The sequence below is a fragment of the Alosa pseudoharengus genome, unplaced genomic scaffold (genome assembly GCF_046254945.1).
Source record: "Alosa pseudoharengus isolate Yale_2024_CS ecotype anadromous, Long Island Sound unplaced genomic scaffold, YU_APseudo_1.1 YU_APseudo_1.1_scf_19, whole genome shotgun sequence".
Classification (NCBI taxonomy): Eukaryota; Metazoa; Chordata; class Actinopteri; order Clupeiformes; family Clupeidae; genus Alosa; species Alosa pseudoharengus.
In genome coordinates, this window is record NW_027468657.1 from 22,975,269 (window position 1) to 22,996,384 (window position 21,116).

At 47.8% G+C, this 21,116-nt stretch overlaps 1 protein-coding gene across 1 annotated transcript in view; it reads left to right on the plus strand.

The window, feature by feature from the left end:
* The window catches only part of LOC143132487 (ephrin-B1-like), a 55,416-nt gene that overhangs the window by 12,032 nt on the left and 22,268 nt on the right, over positions 1-21,116 (plus strand). Inside the window, exon 2 of the mRNA XM_076292041.1 lies at positions 11,773-12,050. Within this exon, the coding sequence (XP_076148156.1) occupies positions 11,773-12,050 (278 nt within the window). The remainder of the gene's footprint in view (positions 1-11,772; positions 12,051-21,116) is intronic.

Below are 21,116 nucleotides of genomic sequence, written 5' to 3' on the forward strand. Positions count from 1 at the left end.
TAAATGAGCCGCTCATTATAAACTCATTAGCCAAGAGTGTGTCACAAGAAAGCGCTAATTGCCTGATGCAGAATTTTGTGAAATTTGTGATAACTTTCTCCCAGATAACATTTCTCTCTTCTCATTTTTTTGTAGTCTTTAAGTGCCCATTAGAAATACATATTCTACATCTATTCAAGTCTCTCTCTTCGTCTCAGTAACCGAGTCAAGCAACTTTTAGGAAGAAAATGCAAAACAGCAATGTCAAACTAACTATTTTCTGCAACTGCTGAGATATCTGTCAGTGTAGATTTAGCAAGTTATTGGAATTCTGATAGAGTTCCACTGAGTACTGCTCCTGTTAGACGAATCAGAGGGAAGATCAAGCGTGACAGGACATAGTAAATGCACTTGGCTTCCATAGATGCCAAATCCTGGGCATGGAGGATGTGTCAAAAACATGTGCTGAGGCTTTTTCGAGAGCGGCGCAAATGAGGAATTCCTTACTTAAGGCTGGAATCATGCCTTTTAAATCGCTTTTCTCTGACACCGTAGCCTTGCCCATGGCCTTCACAGCAAGGGGTCGGCATGGATATAGAGATGTCTCCTAGTCTGACAGGCGGCTTTTCCTCTCATTGTTCTTGTCTAATTTCCCTTCCTCTCATGCTTTTTCTCACATCTTGTGAGGGCTCGCAGAGCCCTCGAGCTAATGGATGAATTTAAACATGCGTCGCGCGGACGTCTCTTTTAATTCTTTTATACGCCATTACTCTCGCAGTTAGGTCAAAATGGGGGATTATTTTCTTAAGTAAACTGAAGGCATACTTGAGACCATTCTGATGATTGATTGGGAAATTATATTCCCTCCACTGCACCGGTGGTCGTCTGCATGCCAGTTTTGGCTCATTTATTTCGCGAGCCCTCATTATCATACGAACATGACTGTAAAAGGAGCCAAACTACAAGAGAGTCTGACAGATGGGTTCGCGTGCAATTTATCTCTGTCTTTCTTGCTGAGCGAAAATGGTGTTTGTCATCGGGGTTCCTAGTAATCGCTTTCATTCATTTATTATCTTGATAGTAGGCTACTCCGTCAAGGCTTCATCCACATTGTCCACCACGGGTCTCTGAGTCCCAGTCCAGGTTGAGGAAAATGTGCAGTGGTACTTGCTCAGACATGCTGCTCGCCAGGTGTTGAGCCGAATGCTTCAGGGGTTTTTCGTTGAGGTGGGTGTGTGTATGGAGGGGGGGGGAGGGGGGGGGTTGGTTTATCAGCTCTCACACTCTCTCCCTTGGAAAGAAAAAAAAAGCTGGGAGACTCATTAACCTCGTATCAGCCTAATCTCAACGCTAATTCATTTTGTCCTCGGAGCTTGTGTATTAATATCCTCCATTCTCTCCTTTTGGGATGGCGGCATGGTATCCATGGCAATGATTGTGTGTCATTATTTTCCACCCAGCCAAATGATATCCCGGAGGAGAGTGCTGGCTGTTCCTTCGGCTGCCCAGACTTGTTGAGGGAGCTGATTAGAATTGCAAATTCTCCCCAGTTTTTGCTTTTATTGTGTGCACAATATTGGAGACAATCAAGCAAATCAAAGCCTCGCCATTAGAGAGATGAGGCTTCACAGTTGGCCTCTTAAGCCTTTTAAATTGCAGGCTGTACACATCATAAATGCATCATCTTTTTTTTCATCCACTCTGTCTCTGCTCTCTCTGTCTCTCTCTCCCTCTCTTTTGCGCTCTCTCTCTTTCCCATACACTCTTATCCCCCCACTTGCACGGTTCATGCTTATTGTGCGTGTGCGTGTAGGTGCCACATGACCATTGAAGGAGCCCGTAGTTCAGCAGAGAAGACAGCTGGATGGCTCACTAAATTTAGAGCACCCTCAATCATCTCGAGCATTCAGTGCAGAATAATGCAGCCGAACTGTATTAAACTCACTCCATCATAATGAGTCGAGCTAGACGAGGCATAAATGTTGGCCCTGGAGAAGACAAACGGAACATGATTAAAAACGAACCCGATGACATGTTTCTGCATTTGTGGCAATAAGGAAACTTGATAGATTTATAGTGTTGTTACATTTTTTGCTGTGATATCTTCTCTGTCTTTCCACTGACTGCTTATTTTGCCTTTGGCTGGAGGGCAACCCCAGACAGACAGCGGTTTGTCAGCCTGAACGTTCTTGTAATGACAAACAAATGCGTGCTGCTGCTGCTGCTGCTGCTGCCAAAAAAACAGAGATGGATTAAGACAAAACCCATCCTAAAGAAAACAATTTCATTTCCACTCCGTCGTCGTCTCCCCTCATTTCTAGCTGAGCTGCTTTCCCAGCAGGCAGGAGAGACTTGTCTCGGTCTGTCCCTGGCCACCGGCGTGCATGCCTCTCCACATGGGAATTTCCCCTAAGGTTATGTGTGTTCCTAAGAGTTACTTCATTGCCAGCTTAAACACGCTTGTGGGAAGTCGGTCATGATTAGAAAGAGTTGATGAAGAGGATGAAGAGGAAGAGGAGGAGGAAAGGGTAGAAGAAGAAGAAGAAGAAGAAGAAGAAGAAGAAGAAGAAGAAGAGTTAGTAGCCTGTGTGAGGAGATGGATCCGTCTAATCATGTATCGGGGCTGTACGTCTACCACAACCTAATGGAGGGAGGCAAGCAGTGCTCGGAGGCCAGGGGGGGATTGTGCGTTCTTAGTCATGCTGTTTTAAAAATGCATGAAGTTTCGGAAAGAGGGGTTGACTTGAGTGAAGAAGAAAAAAAAAAAAGAAAGAAAAAAGATCTTTGGCCGTTTCAGAAGTCATTGAGCAACATTAACAAGTGTGTGAAATCGTCTCATTATAGGAGCAACAAAAGGGAGGCAAGATGCCCCCCTCAGTCGCTCCTTAATGTCATTTGGACCACGTGCTTTGAATAATTTCCCCCTCTAATTCCCTCTGATCATCCCACTAAAAGCACTTGCTGCTATCTGTTTGCTGAAGGCTTCAGCCTCTCGCCAAACGACTACCACCAGACAGTGTGTGTGTGTGTGTGTGTGTGTGTGTGTGTGTGTGTGTGTGTGTGTGTGTGTGTGTGTGCGTGTGTGTGCATGGACCTTGTGACAATGTGGTGTGGATTTGTTGCTGATGAGAGATAGCAACACAGGGACCATCTCGTCAGCTATTTCACGTTTGCCTGGGAAAATCATCTTGGAGCCGCTTGGAACAGATCCGACACAATGTCTGGAGATAGAGAGAAACAGCTTATGCACTGTGCGGTGCGCTGCTCGCTCTTTGTTTTGATTTCCTGTGCTGCTGCTCCAGAAAATGAGAACAGCAAAAAATACATACACCACCCCACAGCGCCCACACACACACACACACACACACACACACACACACACACACACACTTGATCACCCCCCACACACAAACACTCGCCACTCTGCTGTCACCTGTTGTGTGCTCCTGTTACGGCCCTCTCTGGGTCCTCTCTCTCTCTCTCTCTCTCTCTCTCTCTCTCTCGAAGATGACAACCCCCCCCCTTCTCTCGGTTCTTTACAATCGGGGGAGTATAATAAATGTTGTGAGTCATTTGGCGCAGAGGGGTATGCATGATGATGAATCCTCGCGTCGGCCGCCGCGCTCTCGGCCCGCTCGCTCTCCCCCAGCAGTGGCGTTCGCCGCGTCTGGCACATGAACAATAGGAGGGATCTGAACTTTGGGAGCGTGCTATCTTTTACTTTGTCTGCCGAGAAGATTCAATTGAATATGTCAAAGCGGAGGTTATTCCCCTCAAAGATTTATTGCCCGACTTTGCCGTGTCCGCCTCCTTACACACACACACACACACACACACACACACACACACACACACTCCCCCCGCCACCTTCTTTCTTCTCGCCTTTGTTCTCAAATATTTTTGGTATGAGTCCAGTGTGTGCAGTTTACAGCGAGCAGTATTATGTTAGCACCTGTTAAGAAGGCCCCTTTGTGAAGGCTGCGTACATGGCCGTGAAAAATGGCTCCCCTTCCTTTGTGAGGGCCTGACACCCCCTCAGAGAGAGAAACCAGATAACCACAGGTGAAGAGGTGGGAGACAACAGGTGGCGGGGAGTTGGGGGGATTCAACCGACAGGAAAGAGAGAGCATCCCTGAATCATTTTTTTGTGCCCCCCCTCCCTTCCTCCCTCCCTCCAGACTGCCAGTCTAGTTGATGGTGGTGTACTTTTTTGCCTGAATAGACTCACTTGCCTGGAAGGTCTTGGGAAGTTTTTATTTATTATGTTAAGGAACATACCATGCTGTTCACAGGAAGGCAAATCCTCTTTGGTGTCTGTGTGTGTGTGTGTGTGTGTGTGTGTGTGTGTGTGTGTGTGTGTGTGTGGGTGTGTGTGTGTGTGTGTGTGTGCACGCGCATGTGTGTGTATTTTCAGCTACATAAATAAAGTAAGGAACCGAAACAGATGAAATCACTGCTGTCTGCAAGAGAAACTCTCCTCCTCTTCTCTTCCTCTTCATCATCCTCTTCCTCTCTCTCTCTCTCTCTCTCTCTCTCTTCCCCTCTTCTCCACGGTGTTAGGGACTTATTAGAACGCGACAGCGACGTCCAACTGCGAGGGCCAGGGGAGCCCAGTCAAGGACCATCATCCCCCCAGAAGGGCTCTCTGGCATCCTCTGGCCCTTCCAGCTCACTGAGTGGAGTGCTTGTTGGCCGGCTCGCGGGCAGCTTGGCCAAGGCCCCGGGGGCTGGGGCTGCCGCTCCGCAAGGGCCCTCGGGCCTGCGGCGAGGGGATCTTTACAGACCATGAAGAGTCCATCTGTGGACGGGTTTTTCTTCCATGATAGGAGGCAGCTGGCAGCGGGGGCTGACCACCACCGCCGTCGCCACCGCCCACCACCCACCACCGACGCCTCCTCCTCCTCCTCCAGCCCCACTGCTGTTGCGGACAACTCGGCCGTGAGCGGAGGAGAGGAGCAGTGATGGGAAGAAAGGGCCCTCTGTGCGTTGGTTTCACACACAAGGGCCGATTAGGGGGGGCCCCCCCTACGAGTTTAAAATAAACACTATCTAAAAAAGCTGGGCTAGGGTTGCCCCTGTCCAGCTGTCCGGTTATCCAGTGATCATTTCTCAGCTCTTACAACATCAACTACCCGACTAACTGAACAATCGTACGCACTGTGTCAATCTCATGTGACAGATTTCGAGTGTCTCAGCTAGTCCTTTCCTCACGCTCTCTCTCTCTCTCTCTCTCTCTCTCTCTATTTCTATCTCTCTTTCGCTTTTTCTCTTTTTCTCTCTTTTTGTCTTTCTGGCTCTACCCATTTTTTTTTCTTCTCCTCTTCTCTCCTTCTCCTTCTTCTCTCTCTGCATCTGCTGAAACCGAATCTGCCATTTGTCTCAGTGCTGTGTGCGTCCCCATGTGACAGTCCAGAAGGAAATGTGAGGGCCTGTCAGTTTGTGACTGCTGAGATTAGTTACGGCGAATGTGATTCTCTCTGCATTCCTCCCTCTCTTTCTTTCTCTCTCCCTCTCTCTCTTTCTCTCTCCCTCCCTCCCTCCTTTCCTCTCTCCACTGATCTTGTAGATTGCAGTCTTTTTGAGCCAGACCATTTGTACTGACACGGCATGTGTAGCTGTGTGCACAAAGTGCTGGAGTGTTCTTGTGTGGAAGTGTTTGCGGCGGGAGAAGAAATATTTTCCTCGCCGCCCGAGCTCCCCTTGTTGACGTCTTCATTTTTCACTGATAGCACGGGAAGTTGGGGAGTGCGGTTTGACGGCTGGGTTGAGGCACCAGCTTTTGTGTTCTGTATTTTTTGGGGGCTCTCGATATTTGAAGTTTCTCTTTTGGGTGGTGAGCACTTCAATGTTGGAAACCTTATATCCATGGTGGTCTGTCTGGATGTGTGTGTGTTTAAGAGAGAGAGAGAGAGAGAGAGAGAGAGAGAGAGATTGTGTGTGTGTGTGAGTGTGTGTGTGTGTGTGTGTGTGTGTGTGTGTGCCAGGCCTGAGTGTGAGTTGGGAAGCCTCTCGCTCCCCACATCCTTCCATATGCACATGTGTCACTTTTTATGAGGTGGGATTGGTAATCTGCAACTTGTTTGGTCTTTTTTTCCTCCTTCGCTCTTACTTTACACTTTTAACAGCCAGATTTTCGAGGAAAAAATAAGAGGGTGTGGGGGGGGGATTGTTGCTGCTGCTGAAAAGATCCCCCTCCTTCCTCACCCTTTATTCCACCCTCCCACACATGTTGGTTCTTTGAGATCTGACTGCAAAAACAAGATGGAAGATCTCCCTGCCTTACAACCGCCTTACTGTAGTGCAACCCTTCCTGGTCTGGAAAGAGCAAGTTGTGCTTTCTTCACAGCACCTTAACCTACACACACACACACACACACACACACACACACACACACACACACACACACATACACACACACACACACACACACACACACATATATGCAAACACAAACACAAACACACACACATTGACAACCCTACACAGGCTATACACAGAGCCTCCCCAACCATGACTTTCTGTGAACAGGCCTTAAAACACTAGCCTGACGAGCCAGACCCACATTAAAATGTAGGGTCTGGGCACTCACCGTTCGCAGTGCTCAGTCCGAGGGGCGGGATAATCGGTTGTCTTTCAAATTCCCTCTGCACGCAATAGGACAGCGCTATGAGTCCCATGCGTTTCCCACCAGCGGAGCTAGTTGGCTAGTTCAAACGTTTGCCAACTTAATAAAAGCTTAACTCGTGTCACACTGTTCGCCAACAGCAACATTATCTTATTTGTTTTCAAGTAGCAGGGAATTCAAGCCAAACCATTGCAACTCTGCCATCAATCATTATGTTAAGCCCGCCTAACGACTCTATACACGATTTGATTGGCCTGATAGAAGTTTAATTTTTCGAGCTCACAAGCCAACGGAGAGTTGCTAGACTAGCCCTGGCAGCAAATGTAATTTGCTGCCGCTAGGGTGCGTCCAGATTTCTAGGCTATTAAAACACTGCACCTACATCCAGTCCTGTAACTCCAATTAAACATCTGAAAGATCTGTGTAGATGTGAGTTTGGGCCCTCCCCAAGCGTCCAGCCCTGCTTGGGTTTCACCATGCTGTATTGATTGAGCAAAACACGAACATGCTGTTCTCATTTATGTTATTATACATACCGAGCATCGAAACGGAGCGTAACTTGGTTAAGGCATATATGAGCTCCATTTTGTCTTAGGACACACTGTTGCAGATAAGTAGCTGCCAAAGGCTGCTGATAGAAAGGCCACAATGGCAGGCTTTCAAAACAGGGGGCAACCCATAACGGTTGTGCTTGTTAAAAAAAAAAATCTTGGATTTGGACACACTATAGTGCCTGTTGGATGTAATTTTTCCCCCCAACGTATATTTCATTTTGACATGTTTTTGTTGGTAACTTTGTAGTAATCTGGGTTTTTCCTGAACATACAATAATCGAGGAGTATTTTAATAATAATGTATTGGAATGCATTTTCAAATATAAATATAGTGTGTTAATTACAGTGCTGAAAGAAAAGGGGAGGAATAAAATACCTGTGTGAGCCAGGCCGGCAGTTGGCTAGGTCGTTTTTTTAGCAGACAAATTAGCTTGTGGGTGGAAACCTGAGGAAAAAAATTAGAAACTCTAATTAATTTTAATTGATATATGGTGTGCTCTCGCCTGTTTTTCAGACGGAGGAATCAATTTAGCACAATTTGCACATATGGACTTCCTTTCTTTTTCATTTGCCTCTATAGAGAAACACATAGTACTTGGCAGTGGCTGTTCCGCGCACACAAAAAGAGGTTTTGGATATTACCTTGCCTCACTAGTAGCATGGAGCACTCGGAGGGAGATATGAATGGTGACAGTTGAAGGGGCTTGGGATTGGGGTGCTTTTGGGGGGGGGGGGGTAGTTCTGCTCACCATTTGCCCCCTTCTCCTTCCTTGCCCCCTCTTCAGCACCCCACCGTTCTATTGTGAGGCTGCTCCTGAACAGGGGTATTTGGGGTCGAAACGGGGGTGCTGGTGGAGCTGGGGGTGGGGGTGGAGCTGGGGGTGGTGGTGGAGCTGGGGGTGGGGGTGTGATGCCTAATCATGTGGCCGTACTCGTTTTCTCATTCTCATGTCTGAAGGGGAGTCGTTCAAGTCGTGGGATGAGAAGACTGAGGCACTTTTCTCTCCCCCTCTTTATCTTTCTTTGTGCTTCGTCTCTCTCTCTTTCTCTCTCTCTCTCCCACTCTCTTTCTCTCACTTGCTTGTTTTCTGGGGGGAGTTTTTAGTCTGTGTCTGTGTGTTTTTTTCTCTCCTGTTGTTGTTGGTGAAGGTACTCCAGGGCCTTGTGAAAAGGGCAAGGAAATGCCAATGAACTCGATTTGCATCGAGAACATAAATAACTGTCCTCTTACGAGTGTTTTGTTGCCATGCCGGTTTAAAACGGGACATTATTGCTTGGCGAAAAAATGTTGCATGGGTGCACCATTGCTAGGCTCTGAATTTTTACTGTGCCTGTAAAAATGTTGGGGATGTGGGGAACCACTAGGTCTACCCTTTTGTTTTGAAGGTGAAGTTTAACAAGTTTCCCTCCTCCCCTGTCCACTCACTTGCCTCTCCTGCAACCCTTCCTCAGTTCCATCCTCTTACTTATTACTCCAGTCATTAAAATGGCATTGGGTCTGGAAAGCAACCTCGATTATATTTAACTGTGTCTGCAGTAGAACATTAGCAGGTCATTTGGTCATTGATTGACCTGTTGAAATGGGATATGCCTTTGGCGTCGGCTCTATGTGAGCATCCCACTGACTACAAAATTGTCCTTACCACTGCACTCCATTGTGGGATGTTGGGGAGTGCGATTTTCTGTCTATAGTTCTCGACTAGCCCTTTGACCTGCAGGTCATTCTGCTGTGCAGATCTAGAATTTACACTCACTGCCATTAACAACAGTCGTTTGGGTTCATTATGACATCATCAAATGGAATTTTCCTTTGGGAACCTTCTAATCGTATATTCTCCTCCTGAAAGGCCTGGAGGTTGTCTCTGACGACCTGACAAAGGGTGGCACACTCTACCCAACCCCACTCGCATTTAGCCTCCGCCTCGCCTCGGACCTGGGCGGAGATTACAGTTGACAAGTGGCAGGCTGTTTAAAAAAAAAAATGGAGTAAACACTAATTGCTGGCCTATTTCTTTTTATGCAGTGCAGCCCACATGGCGTCTCACTGCAGCGCTTCAAGCCTTCAAGTCGAGCCAGAAACTCATTATTCTCGACACTCAACAAAAGCCCTGGGAAACAGGACCCGCAAATTCACTTAGGGAGGTTATCTGACCCAAAATAAAGAGGATTTATTGGAAAATGAATCAATGGGGCTACAAAAACGTCCACTTGAACATGAGAGGAAATGGAGACGTGGTCTTGTTTTCTCTAGCCCCCCCCCCCCCACCCCCCCTTCCAAACAGCAGTAAATGTTTGGTATGCGCATTATGTAGTTGTTTGTTACTCAGTTTTGTCCTCTCTAAATTGTCACGATTTAGGCCATCGTTTTCAAATGAGCCTGCTGTTTGAATGAGTAAGGCTTTTTATTTGAAACCGTATCAGAGCATCATCAAATAAAATGCTGTGCTTAGGATATTATGCGTCATATTAACATATCAGTTGTGAAAGAGGAAGACACACACACACACACACACACACACACACACACACACACACACACACACACACACACACACACACACACACACAGACACACACACACACACACACACACACACACACACACTCACAGAAATAAGAAAGAAATCTGGGGAGAGACGGAGAGAGAGAGATTGAGGATTGAAGAAAAAGAGCCGAGGGGTATAGAGGGGTGGAGGAAAGAGAGAGAGAGAGAGTGAGAGAGAATGGCTGGAGAGAAGTATCAAGTAGGAGGGGTGGTCAGCTACAAAGCCTAACGTTGCCATGGCGACTTGTTTATGCCTCACTGGCGCATCTTGTAAATCCAATTAGAGCAAGATTGAGGCCTTGTCTTCCTGAGCATAAATGGGCCTGCGAGTGAAAACCGCGCAAATAGCTGGAGAGGTTAGGACAAAGGACGCCTACTCTCCCCTTATCTCCCAGTGAATTAATGGCCCCCTAAGCACCAGACAATGGATGAGAACCAACGGTCCTTCATTTGAAAGCAGTTATTCTTGCCTGATGGGAGTTTCTCATATCTGCTCTCTCAGTCATAACATCATTTACTAAGCGGGTCGGCAGCAGTCAGTCAGAGGTTTCTGCTCTTTGCCATTTTAGTTCGGCATATATGTTTTTTTATCTCCCATGAAGAAAGATGTCCCATAATGCATCTGGAGGCTTTAATCATGTAATGTTAATTTCCACTGAGGTTTCCTGAAAAGCTCAGCTTTTTAGAATTAAACTTCCAGGCTGTGTGAGTGAGTGTGTGTGTGTGTGTGAGAGAGAGAGGAGGGGTTGGGGGTGGTGGTGTGTGACTACAGTGATTCTGTCAGCCTGAGTAGAAAACAGCGGGGCTGTTCTGTTGACACTCAGCATATAATGCTTGGCTTGTACGCACATAAAATCCTATATTTATCTGGGTCACTTTGAGAAAATCCTGACCCCTCTTACACGGCGAACTAAGATGCAGATAAAGTGAGATTTAGTGGCAAGCTGATTTGACTCTGTAAACAGGAGTCCGACCCCCCCCTCCCCTCCACTAAAAAAATGAAGATTTTTTTCAAGAGAATAGCAGTCATGTTTCATTTTGGAGACAGATAAATCCCCCCCCCCCCACCACCCCCACAAATCATCTCGGACGAGCCCCCATCGGACAGGAAAACAGGGGCTGACAGCCACGCGCAATGTCCAGCACTCGCAAAGCAAAAACCACACCGTCGGCCTGTCTGGGTTAATCGGCGGGCTAACTGGGACAGCCGAGCTGAACCCTCTTGACATTTTAAGCTCACCAGAAGTCCATAACAATGATTCACCATGTCTGTACCGAATCAAAACAGCACACATCAGCTTTTCTCTATCAGTCTGAGCTTTTAGTCCACTTGTCAGCGTCCCAGTGTAACAGCGAATGCAACAGCCTACAACCCCCCCCCCCCCATACAACACACAGACACACACACACACACACACACACACACACACACACACACACACACACCATCCATTCCCTTGTCTCCCTATCCACTGCCCCTTTACACACACAAACACACTAGCACCCTACTCTATCCAAATAAAGACAACAAATGGAAACAGGCTGGTCTTTACTCATCTTGTGCGTTGTTGCCTTGTGTGAAAAAAAAAACAGATAAAGGGGGAGAGGAGAGGGGAAAAAAGAAAAGTGAAAGGTAAAGGCCCGGGGGGATTAAGTTCGAGCCCACAAGACGATTTCCTAGCCAACAAATGGATGCTGTGATAGAATAAAAAGAGTGAAAGAATCTGCTTTGCGGTTAGTGTGCACAATTTTTCTGCAGTGAGGGACATGGTGTACAGAAAGACAAAGCCCAACATTTCAGTTGCTTGCTGTGCTGTGGAGTTTGAGAGAAAGAAAAAAACATGCATTTTAAAGACAGTGAAAAGAGATGTGTGAGACAGATTATAATTAGTCTCAAGCCAGGGAGGAAAATGCCTTCCAAATGCTCACTCTAGACTAGTAACAGAAGCCGAGCACTTCTAATGACTTCACAGCAGAATACTTTGGAGGATGCAGTGATAATTAAAATGTCTCTCTCCTCCTCTCTCTCCTCCTCTCCCCCCTGTCCTCTCCTTGCTCTGTTGTCCAGGTTCCAAAATGCCAAGGGCCTGGTCATTTACCCCGACATCGGAGACAAGCTCGACATCATCTGCCCCAAGGCGGAGGATGGGCAGTCGTACGAGTACTACAAGCTCTACCTGGTGAAGAAGGACCAGGCCGAGTCGTGCAGCACCGTGCTGGACCCCAACGTGCTGGTCAACTGCAACAAGCCCGAGAAGGACATCAAGTTCACCATCAAGTTCCAGGAGTTCAGCCCCAACTACATGGGCCTGGAGTTCAAGAGGAACAACAACTACTACATCACGTGTGAGTGTTTCTTTTTGCGCCACATTGCCCTGGTCCTTCCACTCTCGCTCGCACGAGAGGTTAGCTCTCCCGAGAGTGCGGGAGAGATGGTGCTTACTCCCGAACAGAAAGGCTTACCGGTGGATTATGCGCGTACCGCAGTCTGTTAACCGCACTCTGTTATTTCCCCCGGCTTGTTCAGAGGCAAATAATATTATGATGACATTTCCCTCCAACCTCTCTGCTTGTTTCATTACTTTTATATATTTATTTTTGTTCCCCTTCACAGTTTTTTTTGTTTGGTTGTCAGCGGCATTTATTTGAATTTGTGACTTACCATTTGACGGTTCGCAGTGAAAAGGGAAGAAGAGAGGAAAAAGAGAGAAAAAATGAATACAAATGCACACACATACACACACACACAAATACGCACAGAAACACACACACACACACACAAATACACACACACACACACACACACACACACACACACACACACACACACACACACACACACACACACACACACACACACACAAACGCATGGTTTATTTTTGTTCACAAAGCTCAGTTTTGTGACACACATCATCTATCTTTTACATAATGGATGTGCTTGTGCATTCATGTAAGCACAAGCCAGTGTTCTAATGAGCTTTGGTGAGGGAGAGCTCGTTCTCGCTCGCGCACACACAGGAAGCAGGCCCATTTACTAACCTATTTGTTAGGAGCCGAGCCGTCCCGTAAAGTGGAGCGTGCGCGAGCGCAGGGGCAAATCCTGCATCCCGTTGCATAAAGAGGAGGAGGAGGAGGAGGAGGAGGTCTAATCTGGCCTGATGATTATGAGAATCTATGCAGCAACAGGAAAATGGCAGTGCACTGCTTAATGCTACTGTAGGCTACACGTGGCACTTTGATTGAATTGGATTGGTGTGTGTATATGGGTATGCGTTTACGTGTGTGTGTGTGTGTGTGTGTGTGTGTGTGTGAGAGAGAGTGTGGCGGGTGGGGTATGCATGTAAGCTTCCTTTACTCTTTGGTTAGATTGGTTCTGCGTATTTGTGAGTGCGGGTATCTGTTTGGTGTGTGTGTATGTGTTTGTGTGTGCTTATTTATGTATGCTTACCTATGCAGTATGTATGTGTGTACTGTGCTGTGTTTGTGTGTGTTTGTCTGCATTACTGTGTTTGTGTGCTTGTGTGTGTGTGAGTGGATATGTATGCATGAGTATGCACATGTGTGTGTGTGTGTGTGTGTGTGCGTATGTATGGGCTTGTGTGCGCATGTGTTTCAGTGTGTGTGTGTGTGTGTGTGTGTGTGTGTGTGTGTGTGTGTGTGTGTGTGTGCTTGCGCGTGAGTGCGCATGTGTGTGTCTGTCAGTCAATGTGATGACATTCCCAACTGCGCCCCCCCGGTGGGAGCAGGAGGAGGGAAAAAAAACACCAAATGGTGTGAATGTCACAGGTTCAGGTCTCACGCGACCCCTGTTTCCCCAACACACACATGCGCACACACACACACGCGCACGCACACACACAAACTTTGTGCTCAGTGGTCAAGGCTCTTGAGAGGCTACATCGGTGGTCTCTCTCTCTCTCTCTCTCTCTCTCTCTCTCTCTCTCTCCCTCCCTCCATCAATCCCTCTATTTTTCTCTCTCTTTCCTCTCGTCTGCATACCCTATCTGTCTCTTTTTCTGTCTCTCTCTCCCCCTGTGGCTCTCTCTTTTTCTTCTCGTTCTCGTCTGCTCTCTCTATCAACTCTCTCTCTCCGTCTGCTCTCTCTCTCTCTCTCTCTCTCTCTCTCTCTCTGTCGTCCACTCATTCCCCCTCTCTCCCAGCAGCTCCTGGGGTCGTCTCCCCACAGCAGGGGTTGTCCACTGATAGCCTCCCGCTCCCGTCCCCAGACCGTCCCCACCTGATCACCCTGCTGTGCCTGCAGCCATTTGGCTCTGTGTGTGTGTGTGTGTCTGTGTGTGTGTGTGTGTGTGTTTGTGTGTGTTTGTGTGTGTGTTGTGTTGTGTTGTGTGTGTGTGACCTGCAGGGGGTCAGAGGCCTGGTGGCCTCGTCACTCCAGCAGGGGCTGATGGGAGGACCAGGCCAACTGAAGTCATTAAACTCATTACCTCTCATAATTACTGTTCCCCACCCCCTCTACTCACACTGATGCCTACAGGGCTGGCCCTGTCTGTGTGTGTGTGTCTCTCTGTGTGTGTGTGTGTGTGTGTGTGTGTGTGTGTGTGTGTGTGTGTGTGTGTGTGTGTGTGTGTGTGTGTGTGTGTGTGTCTGTGTGTGTCTCTGTGTGTGTGTGTGTCTCTCTTTGTGTGTGTGTGTGTGTGTGTGTGTGTGTGTGTGTGTGTGTGTGTGTGTGTGTGTGTGTGAGAGAGAATGCATTAATGTTCTTGGATATGTGTTTGTGTGTGTGCTTCCTTGTCTTGAATTCATTTTTGCATGTTTGTTTTAATGTGTTTATGTCTTAGTTTGTGTACGTCTGTGTGTATGTGTTTGTGTTGTGCAGATATTTGTTCATCTGTGCATGCATGTATGTTTGTAATCAGGACAGGATGTATGTCTGTTTTGTGTATTTGGAAGTCAAAACAGAGCGATCTTGGGCATCCTGTGTGACGAATAGTTAGAAAAATAGGAGGAAGAGCGTCCTGCTTGTTAGCAAGGACAGGTTTCTCAAATCCAGACGTCTTCCTGGACGGAATGTCATATCCAGCAGGCAGTGGGGAAATTTGTGTGTGTGTCTGTGTGAGTGTGAGTGTGTGTGTGTGTGTGTGTGTGTGTGTGTGTGTGTGCGTGTGTGTGTGCGTGTGCGTGTGCGTGTGCGTGTAAGCAAGAAAATAGGTTGGCTGGTTGTCAGCGGAGTATGGATTGTGCCATCCCGAGGGCTGGCAGGTAAGCGCTGATCCTGATCCTCGGGCAGACAGCTGTCACTCGGGGCCCGTCCCCACACATGATTGGCCTCGTCCTACGCCTCCGAAGACAGAGTACATGCAGCCCACAATGCACTTCTCTACCTAATGCACCACACGGATTGTCCACTGCAGAGAGAGAGAGAGAGAGAGAGAGAGAGAGAGAGAGAGAGAGAGAGCGGTGTAAAAGGTCAAGGTTAAAAGCTGTCAGAGGGGTGCTGGAGGAGACGGTCAGATGCCGAGTCTGATGAGGGCGGACGTGACGGTCAGCTGAAAAGAGATAAAGACTGACAGAAGAGTGTGTGTGTATGTGTGTGTGTCTGTGTGTATGTGTGTGTGTGTCTGTGTGTGTGTGTGTGTGTGTGTGTGTGTGTGTGTGTGTGTGTGTGTGTGCGCGCATGTGTATGTTTGCAGGTGTGTGTGTGTGTGTGTGTGTGTCTGTGTGTCTGTGTGTGTTTGTGTAGGTGTGTGTGCGCGCATGTGTATGTGTGCAGGTGTGTGTGTGTGTGTTTGTCAGGATTCATCCATCTCAAGACTGCTATGGAATAAACCAGTGATATCCATCAGCTCGTCCATCTCAGAATGTATTGCTGCGCATCGCCTCATTTCAGACGTGCGGTTTTAATTTGTCCATCCTAGCAGCCCACCCCAATCAAAAATCCTTTTTGAAATATTCCATGATTGACATTTCTGAAAACATCCATTTATTTTTTTTCTCTCTCTCTCCCCCTTCATCCTGCATGTCTTTATTCCTGGAGGTTCCATTGCCCCACCGAGGGCCGAGGGCAGTGGGGTGGGTGGGTTGTTCGGGAGAAAGGTCCGGAACAGAGGGACCCCTCTCCGAGATTAATCTGGTGCTCATTTACTCTGTGTCAATTAATCTGATCTCGCGATGGCACAGGCGGCCACTCATCCCTGTCTTATCCCCCCATTCAGCCTGATCTGATTACAGACGTTTGCTCACACAGACGCTTCTGTCAGCGCCGAGAATGGCAATTGAGCCCTCTCTCCCTCTCCGTCTCACACGCACGCACACGAACACACACACACACACACACACACACACACACACACACACACACACACACACACACACACACACACACACACAAACAGACAAACACTCATTCTTTCACTCCCTAATTTTCTCCCTCTCTCCCTCCTTCTCTCTCTCTATCCTGCTTTCTCTTGGTCTTATCTGGTCCTCCTCTTATTCGGTCTTATCCTCTTCTCTTATGCTCTCTGCCTCTCACTGACGTCTCTCTCTCTCTCTTGCTCTCTCTCTTTCTTTCTTTCTCTATGTCTCTTTCTTTCTCATTCTCTCTCTCTCTCTCTCTTTCTTCTTCCCCCGCCCCCCCCCTCTCTCTCTCTGTCAGAATGGACAGAGTTGAAAGGCTGTGCTTTGCATGCAGGCCCCGTTCCCATTAGCCAGCTCTCTTGATTGCAACCTCAGATGTTTGCCTTTACCATGTTGCAGAGGCAAGACCAGCACAGGGAAGCCCAGAACGCACTGAGCTCATAAACCCAAATCAGCACTAAATTCAATTTTACTTTGTTGATTCCTTCTCTTCGTTTTTTTTCTTTTCTTTTTCTCTCGTTGTGCGTTTTGCGCGTCCTGTTTGTTCCTTTCTGTCGTCTTGTGTATATTTACCCCCTCTTCCGCTCCCTCCCCTCCTCCCTCCCACCTTCTCTCCCTCCTCTATTTCTCTCTCTCTCTCTGTCAGTGCGGTGGTTTATATTTTATGATGTTGTTTCGGGGCTGTCATCTCAGCAGCTGTGTGGTGGCTGTGGCAGAGGATCACAGTATAGGCATGAGGCTGATTGTTTTGTTTGTGTGTGTGTGTGTGTGTGTGTGTGTGTGTGTGTGTGTGTGTGTGTGTGTGTGTGTGTGTGTGTGTGTGCGTGCCGTAGGCTCAGGCTTGTGCCCGGTGCCCAGCGCCCGGTGCCCGGTGCTTGTGCCCGCCGGACTGCTGGGACATCTTCCTCCCCTGCTTTTGTTGGCTGGTGGGCTTCTTCCGAATGCCCTCCGATGTGCCAAGAGACATTTGCAGCGGCCTTTCATCAGTGGCCAAGCTCTTAACTCCAATCTCAGCTTGAAGTCCTCTCTGATTTTGGTTGCTTTTTTTGCGCTAACAAACGCTGTTCTTTGTTTTGGTTTTACTTTGTGCGTGTCTGTGTGTGTGTGTGTGTGTGTGTGTGTGTGTGTGTGTGTGTGTGTGTGTGTGTGTGTGTGTGTGTGTGTGTGTGACTGTGTGTGTGTGTGTTTGTGTGTATTTGTATGTGTGTTGTGTGTGTGTGTGTGTGTGTGTGTTTCTTTCCCCTTGTTTTTTTGGACGCCTACATAGAAATGTCTTTGTTCCGAGGAGAAGAAACTTGGAGCCCCCCCCCCACCGCCCACCCCTCTCCTTCCTACTTACCATGGAGGCTGCCAAAAAACGGTGCCACCTCAAATTAACGGGCCCTCTCTAAGACGCTGGAAATCCATTTGCTGAATTTTGACTTTGAGACTAATGCAGAGAGTGAGGTCAATTTTCTCCGGGTGGATGTTGCACCAGTTTGGCAGTTCCAGTCTCTCTGGATAAGATTGGGTCATGAACTAGTTAAGCACCAGGACTTAGAGGGTGGAAAATGAAAAAACGAAACACGCACACACTCAAAAAAAAAACACATTCATTCGGCCCGTTGGCAGAATGATGCCAATTGCATCTTGGGTTGTTTTCATATGGCAAACGGGGCCTTTTTTGGTGGCTGAGTTTACAGTTCCTTGATTAAACTGCAGATGTATGAAGCAATAAAAAGAAAACAAACATGCGTCCGACGAGGCTGCGATGGAAATAATTGTGGTCGACGGACACATAAATGAGGGTATAAATACGACTCTCGTTGGCAGCGAGAGCGACATCCCATTCTGTGAATTCAGCTGAAATGTGAAATGGCCCATTGGTCCGTTCCAGTGTGACCACAAGCAGTCTTCGGCGCGGAGCGAGAGAGCGAGCTTGCTGCCGACGGCGACACCGCCCTGTTTCAGATCACAGCATGGAGCCTTCTCACTTCACGCTACTGGTGATGCACTAGCGGTGGCTGAAAAGATACTTTTCTGGCACGATATTTCAGTGACACAGTGAGTCAACAACAGCAACAACAAAGTGTCGCCATTTTTATTAATTTAATATTACGATTTTCGTTTTGTTTTGGTATATCCTTTTACTCTGATAACATTACTTCTGAAGTGTAATGATGCCAAAAGGCCTCAATTTCCCCTTGCATTGTAGTGATAATTTGAAAGCAAGTCAGCAAGAACAAATTTACTGCACCAAGATGGCTGTGAAGACTCCCACAATTTGAAACACATTATAAAGGAAAAACAAACCGCTATACTTTGCAGGATATCACATTTTGGCTCAAATATAATAATAGTATTGTGAGTAATAGTAAAAATTCCTACCCCATAATGCATTCTGACCAATAATGCATTTTTCTCCTGTCCCCCACACAAGCTGTGTTTTTGGCCAGGGCTGTCCAAAGAGTGGCTTGTTTTGCATGTGAATGACAGATGACTCAGAGGCAAGGTGGACGCCATTCTGTGCACTTAACAGTGGTGGTTTGTCGCCTTTGTGAGGCAGTGACACATCCATATGTTTGACTCTACGCTTCTCAGCAGAGCTGTCACTCTGAACTGCCCCTGTGAGTTGACCCTGTCTTCTCTGTGTAGCCTACATTATGAGTGGTTCACAAACCCACATCGCTCTTGAGTACAGACCAAAAAAAGAAACTGACCCAAAAGGGCCTGGTCCACTGTTAAGGTGACCGCCCCATTGGAAGCCATTGATTTAGCATTAGTTCCGGTAATGAAGCAGCAAACAGGCAAGTTGCTCTAAAGTGGCTGTTTAATCGCCTTGCCTGCAGAAATGTGTATGTTTACATGCTGGTTCGGGGATTACAGATTTATATAGCACTTATGAGCCTCAGGCAATCTTAATGTCCCGAATCCTCTCGGGAGAGAAATGAAGCTCTCGGACCTTGACTAAAAAAACGTTTGGATTTCATCTCATTGTAAGACATGGTCAGACATGAGCAACACCGCGCTGTCTGGACTTGTCACTTAGTCATTCAGCAATATTGCTCAAAAAATGTGTTCTCAATTTCACTGCCAGAGGAATGAGCACATTTTACTGGAAGTAACGGCCCGGTTTTTTTTGTCCTTCTTCCTTTTTTCTTTTCCATTCCTCTAACTCTCTCTCTCTCTCTCTCTCTCTCTCTCTCTCTGTCTCTTTCTCTCACTCACTCGCGCTGCATTCCATGTTACACTGAGGATTCAATCAACAAGAAAATAGGTGTTGTCTTCGAATTGTTTAGCAGAACAGTGAACTCAGTGGAATGAAGCGTCGCTCTAGGCTTAGCTTGCTGACAGCCCATGGAATGGGAGTTAAATCTTGGCAGGGTGGGCCCACTTTTTACTCGAAATCCGCTAAGTTGCCATCAAGTATCCGTCTCCCCCCCCCACCCCGCTCCCCATCCCCAAACCCCCCAAGCCCATTTCGAGGTGTTGATCGCTGAGGCCACGCTGGCATGTAACAATATCATGTTTTCTCTCCCGGCTCCAGGACAGGGCCTGTTGTAGCGCGGCCAAAACTCTTCTATTTACCGCGCCTACGTTGCCTTTCCCCACTAATTAGCCTTCATCCCACAGAAATAATAGGCGAAGGCTTTGGCTCCACATCGTTGTGTGTCGTTTTTTTTTCTTCTCTTTCTTTAAATGACCTTTTCGGCAGTCGGCGTGTCGATTCAAATCCCATCGGTCACCCCCTCTGGAAATCCCGGCCGCCCCCCAGCTGGACATCAGAAACCCGGCAGGCTGTCCATCCGTCCACTCTCGTCATCACCGCACATGGTTCTCATTGCTCGACGTCGACTCAACCCGAGTCCAGCCTCTTGTTGTTGATGCACTGTTGTTGGCTGTTGGCTACAGAGGCCTGTTACAGATTTAAGAAATAAATGGCTGAATTCTTTCGCACAGCCATATTTTTTTAACGTTAGTATCATATTTACCCTGGAGAAAGTCATTGACAAACTTGTATGTTTTTTGTTTTTTTTTTGGTGTTGGACGGCAGATTGTCGGTGAAGCCGTTGTGCTTTATTCTTTAACGTCATACTGAAGCCTTCCTGGCCCCCCTGCCCCACCAATATTCCCCCAGCTCCCTGCATGCTCAGATCTTTCTCTCTTGGTTAACAGATTCCAGGGGAAAAGCTTAATGCTTGTGTGGATTGTAATCAGCAACATCCACTCTGAGGTCTCACATGATCCCATGCTGGGGTTTGGGTGAGCGACAGGAGGAACGTGTGTGTGTGTGTGTGTGTGTGTGTGTGTGTGTGTGTGTGTGTGTGTGTGTGTGTGTGTGTGTGTATAAGGATGGGGGGGGTTAGGTTGAGGGGTGGGGGGGCACCATGCTCATGTTTCGCCCCTCATCACGAGCTGGCAGCGCCTCTGTGTGCGGTTTGTGTTTGCAGCCCAGTTCCCTCCTCCCCAAGCTCAGACAGGCGTGCACACACACACACACACACACACACACACACACACACACACACACACACACACACAGACACTCACACACACACCATTTGTGTATGTGGCCAGGTTCCCTCCGGCCCAAGAAGCTCCGATCCATGCTGAGCCGAGCGCTCACACACACACACACACACGCACACACACACCATTTGTGTATGTGGCCAGGTTCCCTCCGGTCAGAGAAGCTCCGATCCTAGCTGAGCTGAGCGCTCACTCACACACACACACACCCACACACACACACACACAGACACACCCACACACACATACACACACACACACACACCATTTGTGTTTGCAGCTGACGTGCTGTCCTCCCTCCATGTTGTGTCTCTGAGGCTCTCTTCCACATGTGTCGGCCTGCGGGAGGCTAACGGCTGCAGCCGCGGACACAGAGAACCCAGGTGGAGCGGAATAACAGCCCTCTCTCGACATTTACCCCCCTTTCACACACACACACACACACACACACACACGCACACACACACACACACACACTCACTCACACAAGCACACACACACACATTCCTCCTTGCCCCAGGTGCGGGGCTGACTGTCACCTCCATCTAACACCATTTCATTCATCAACCTCTCCTTCAGATTTACACT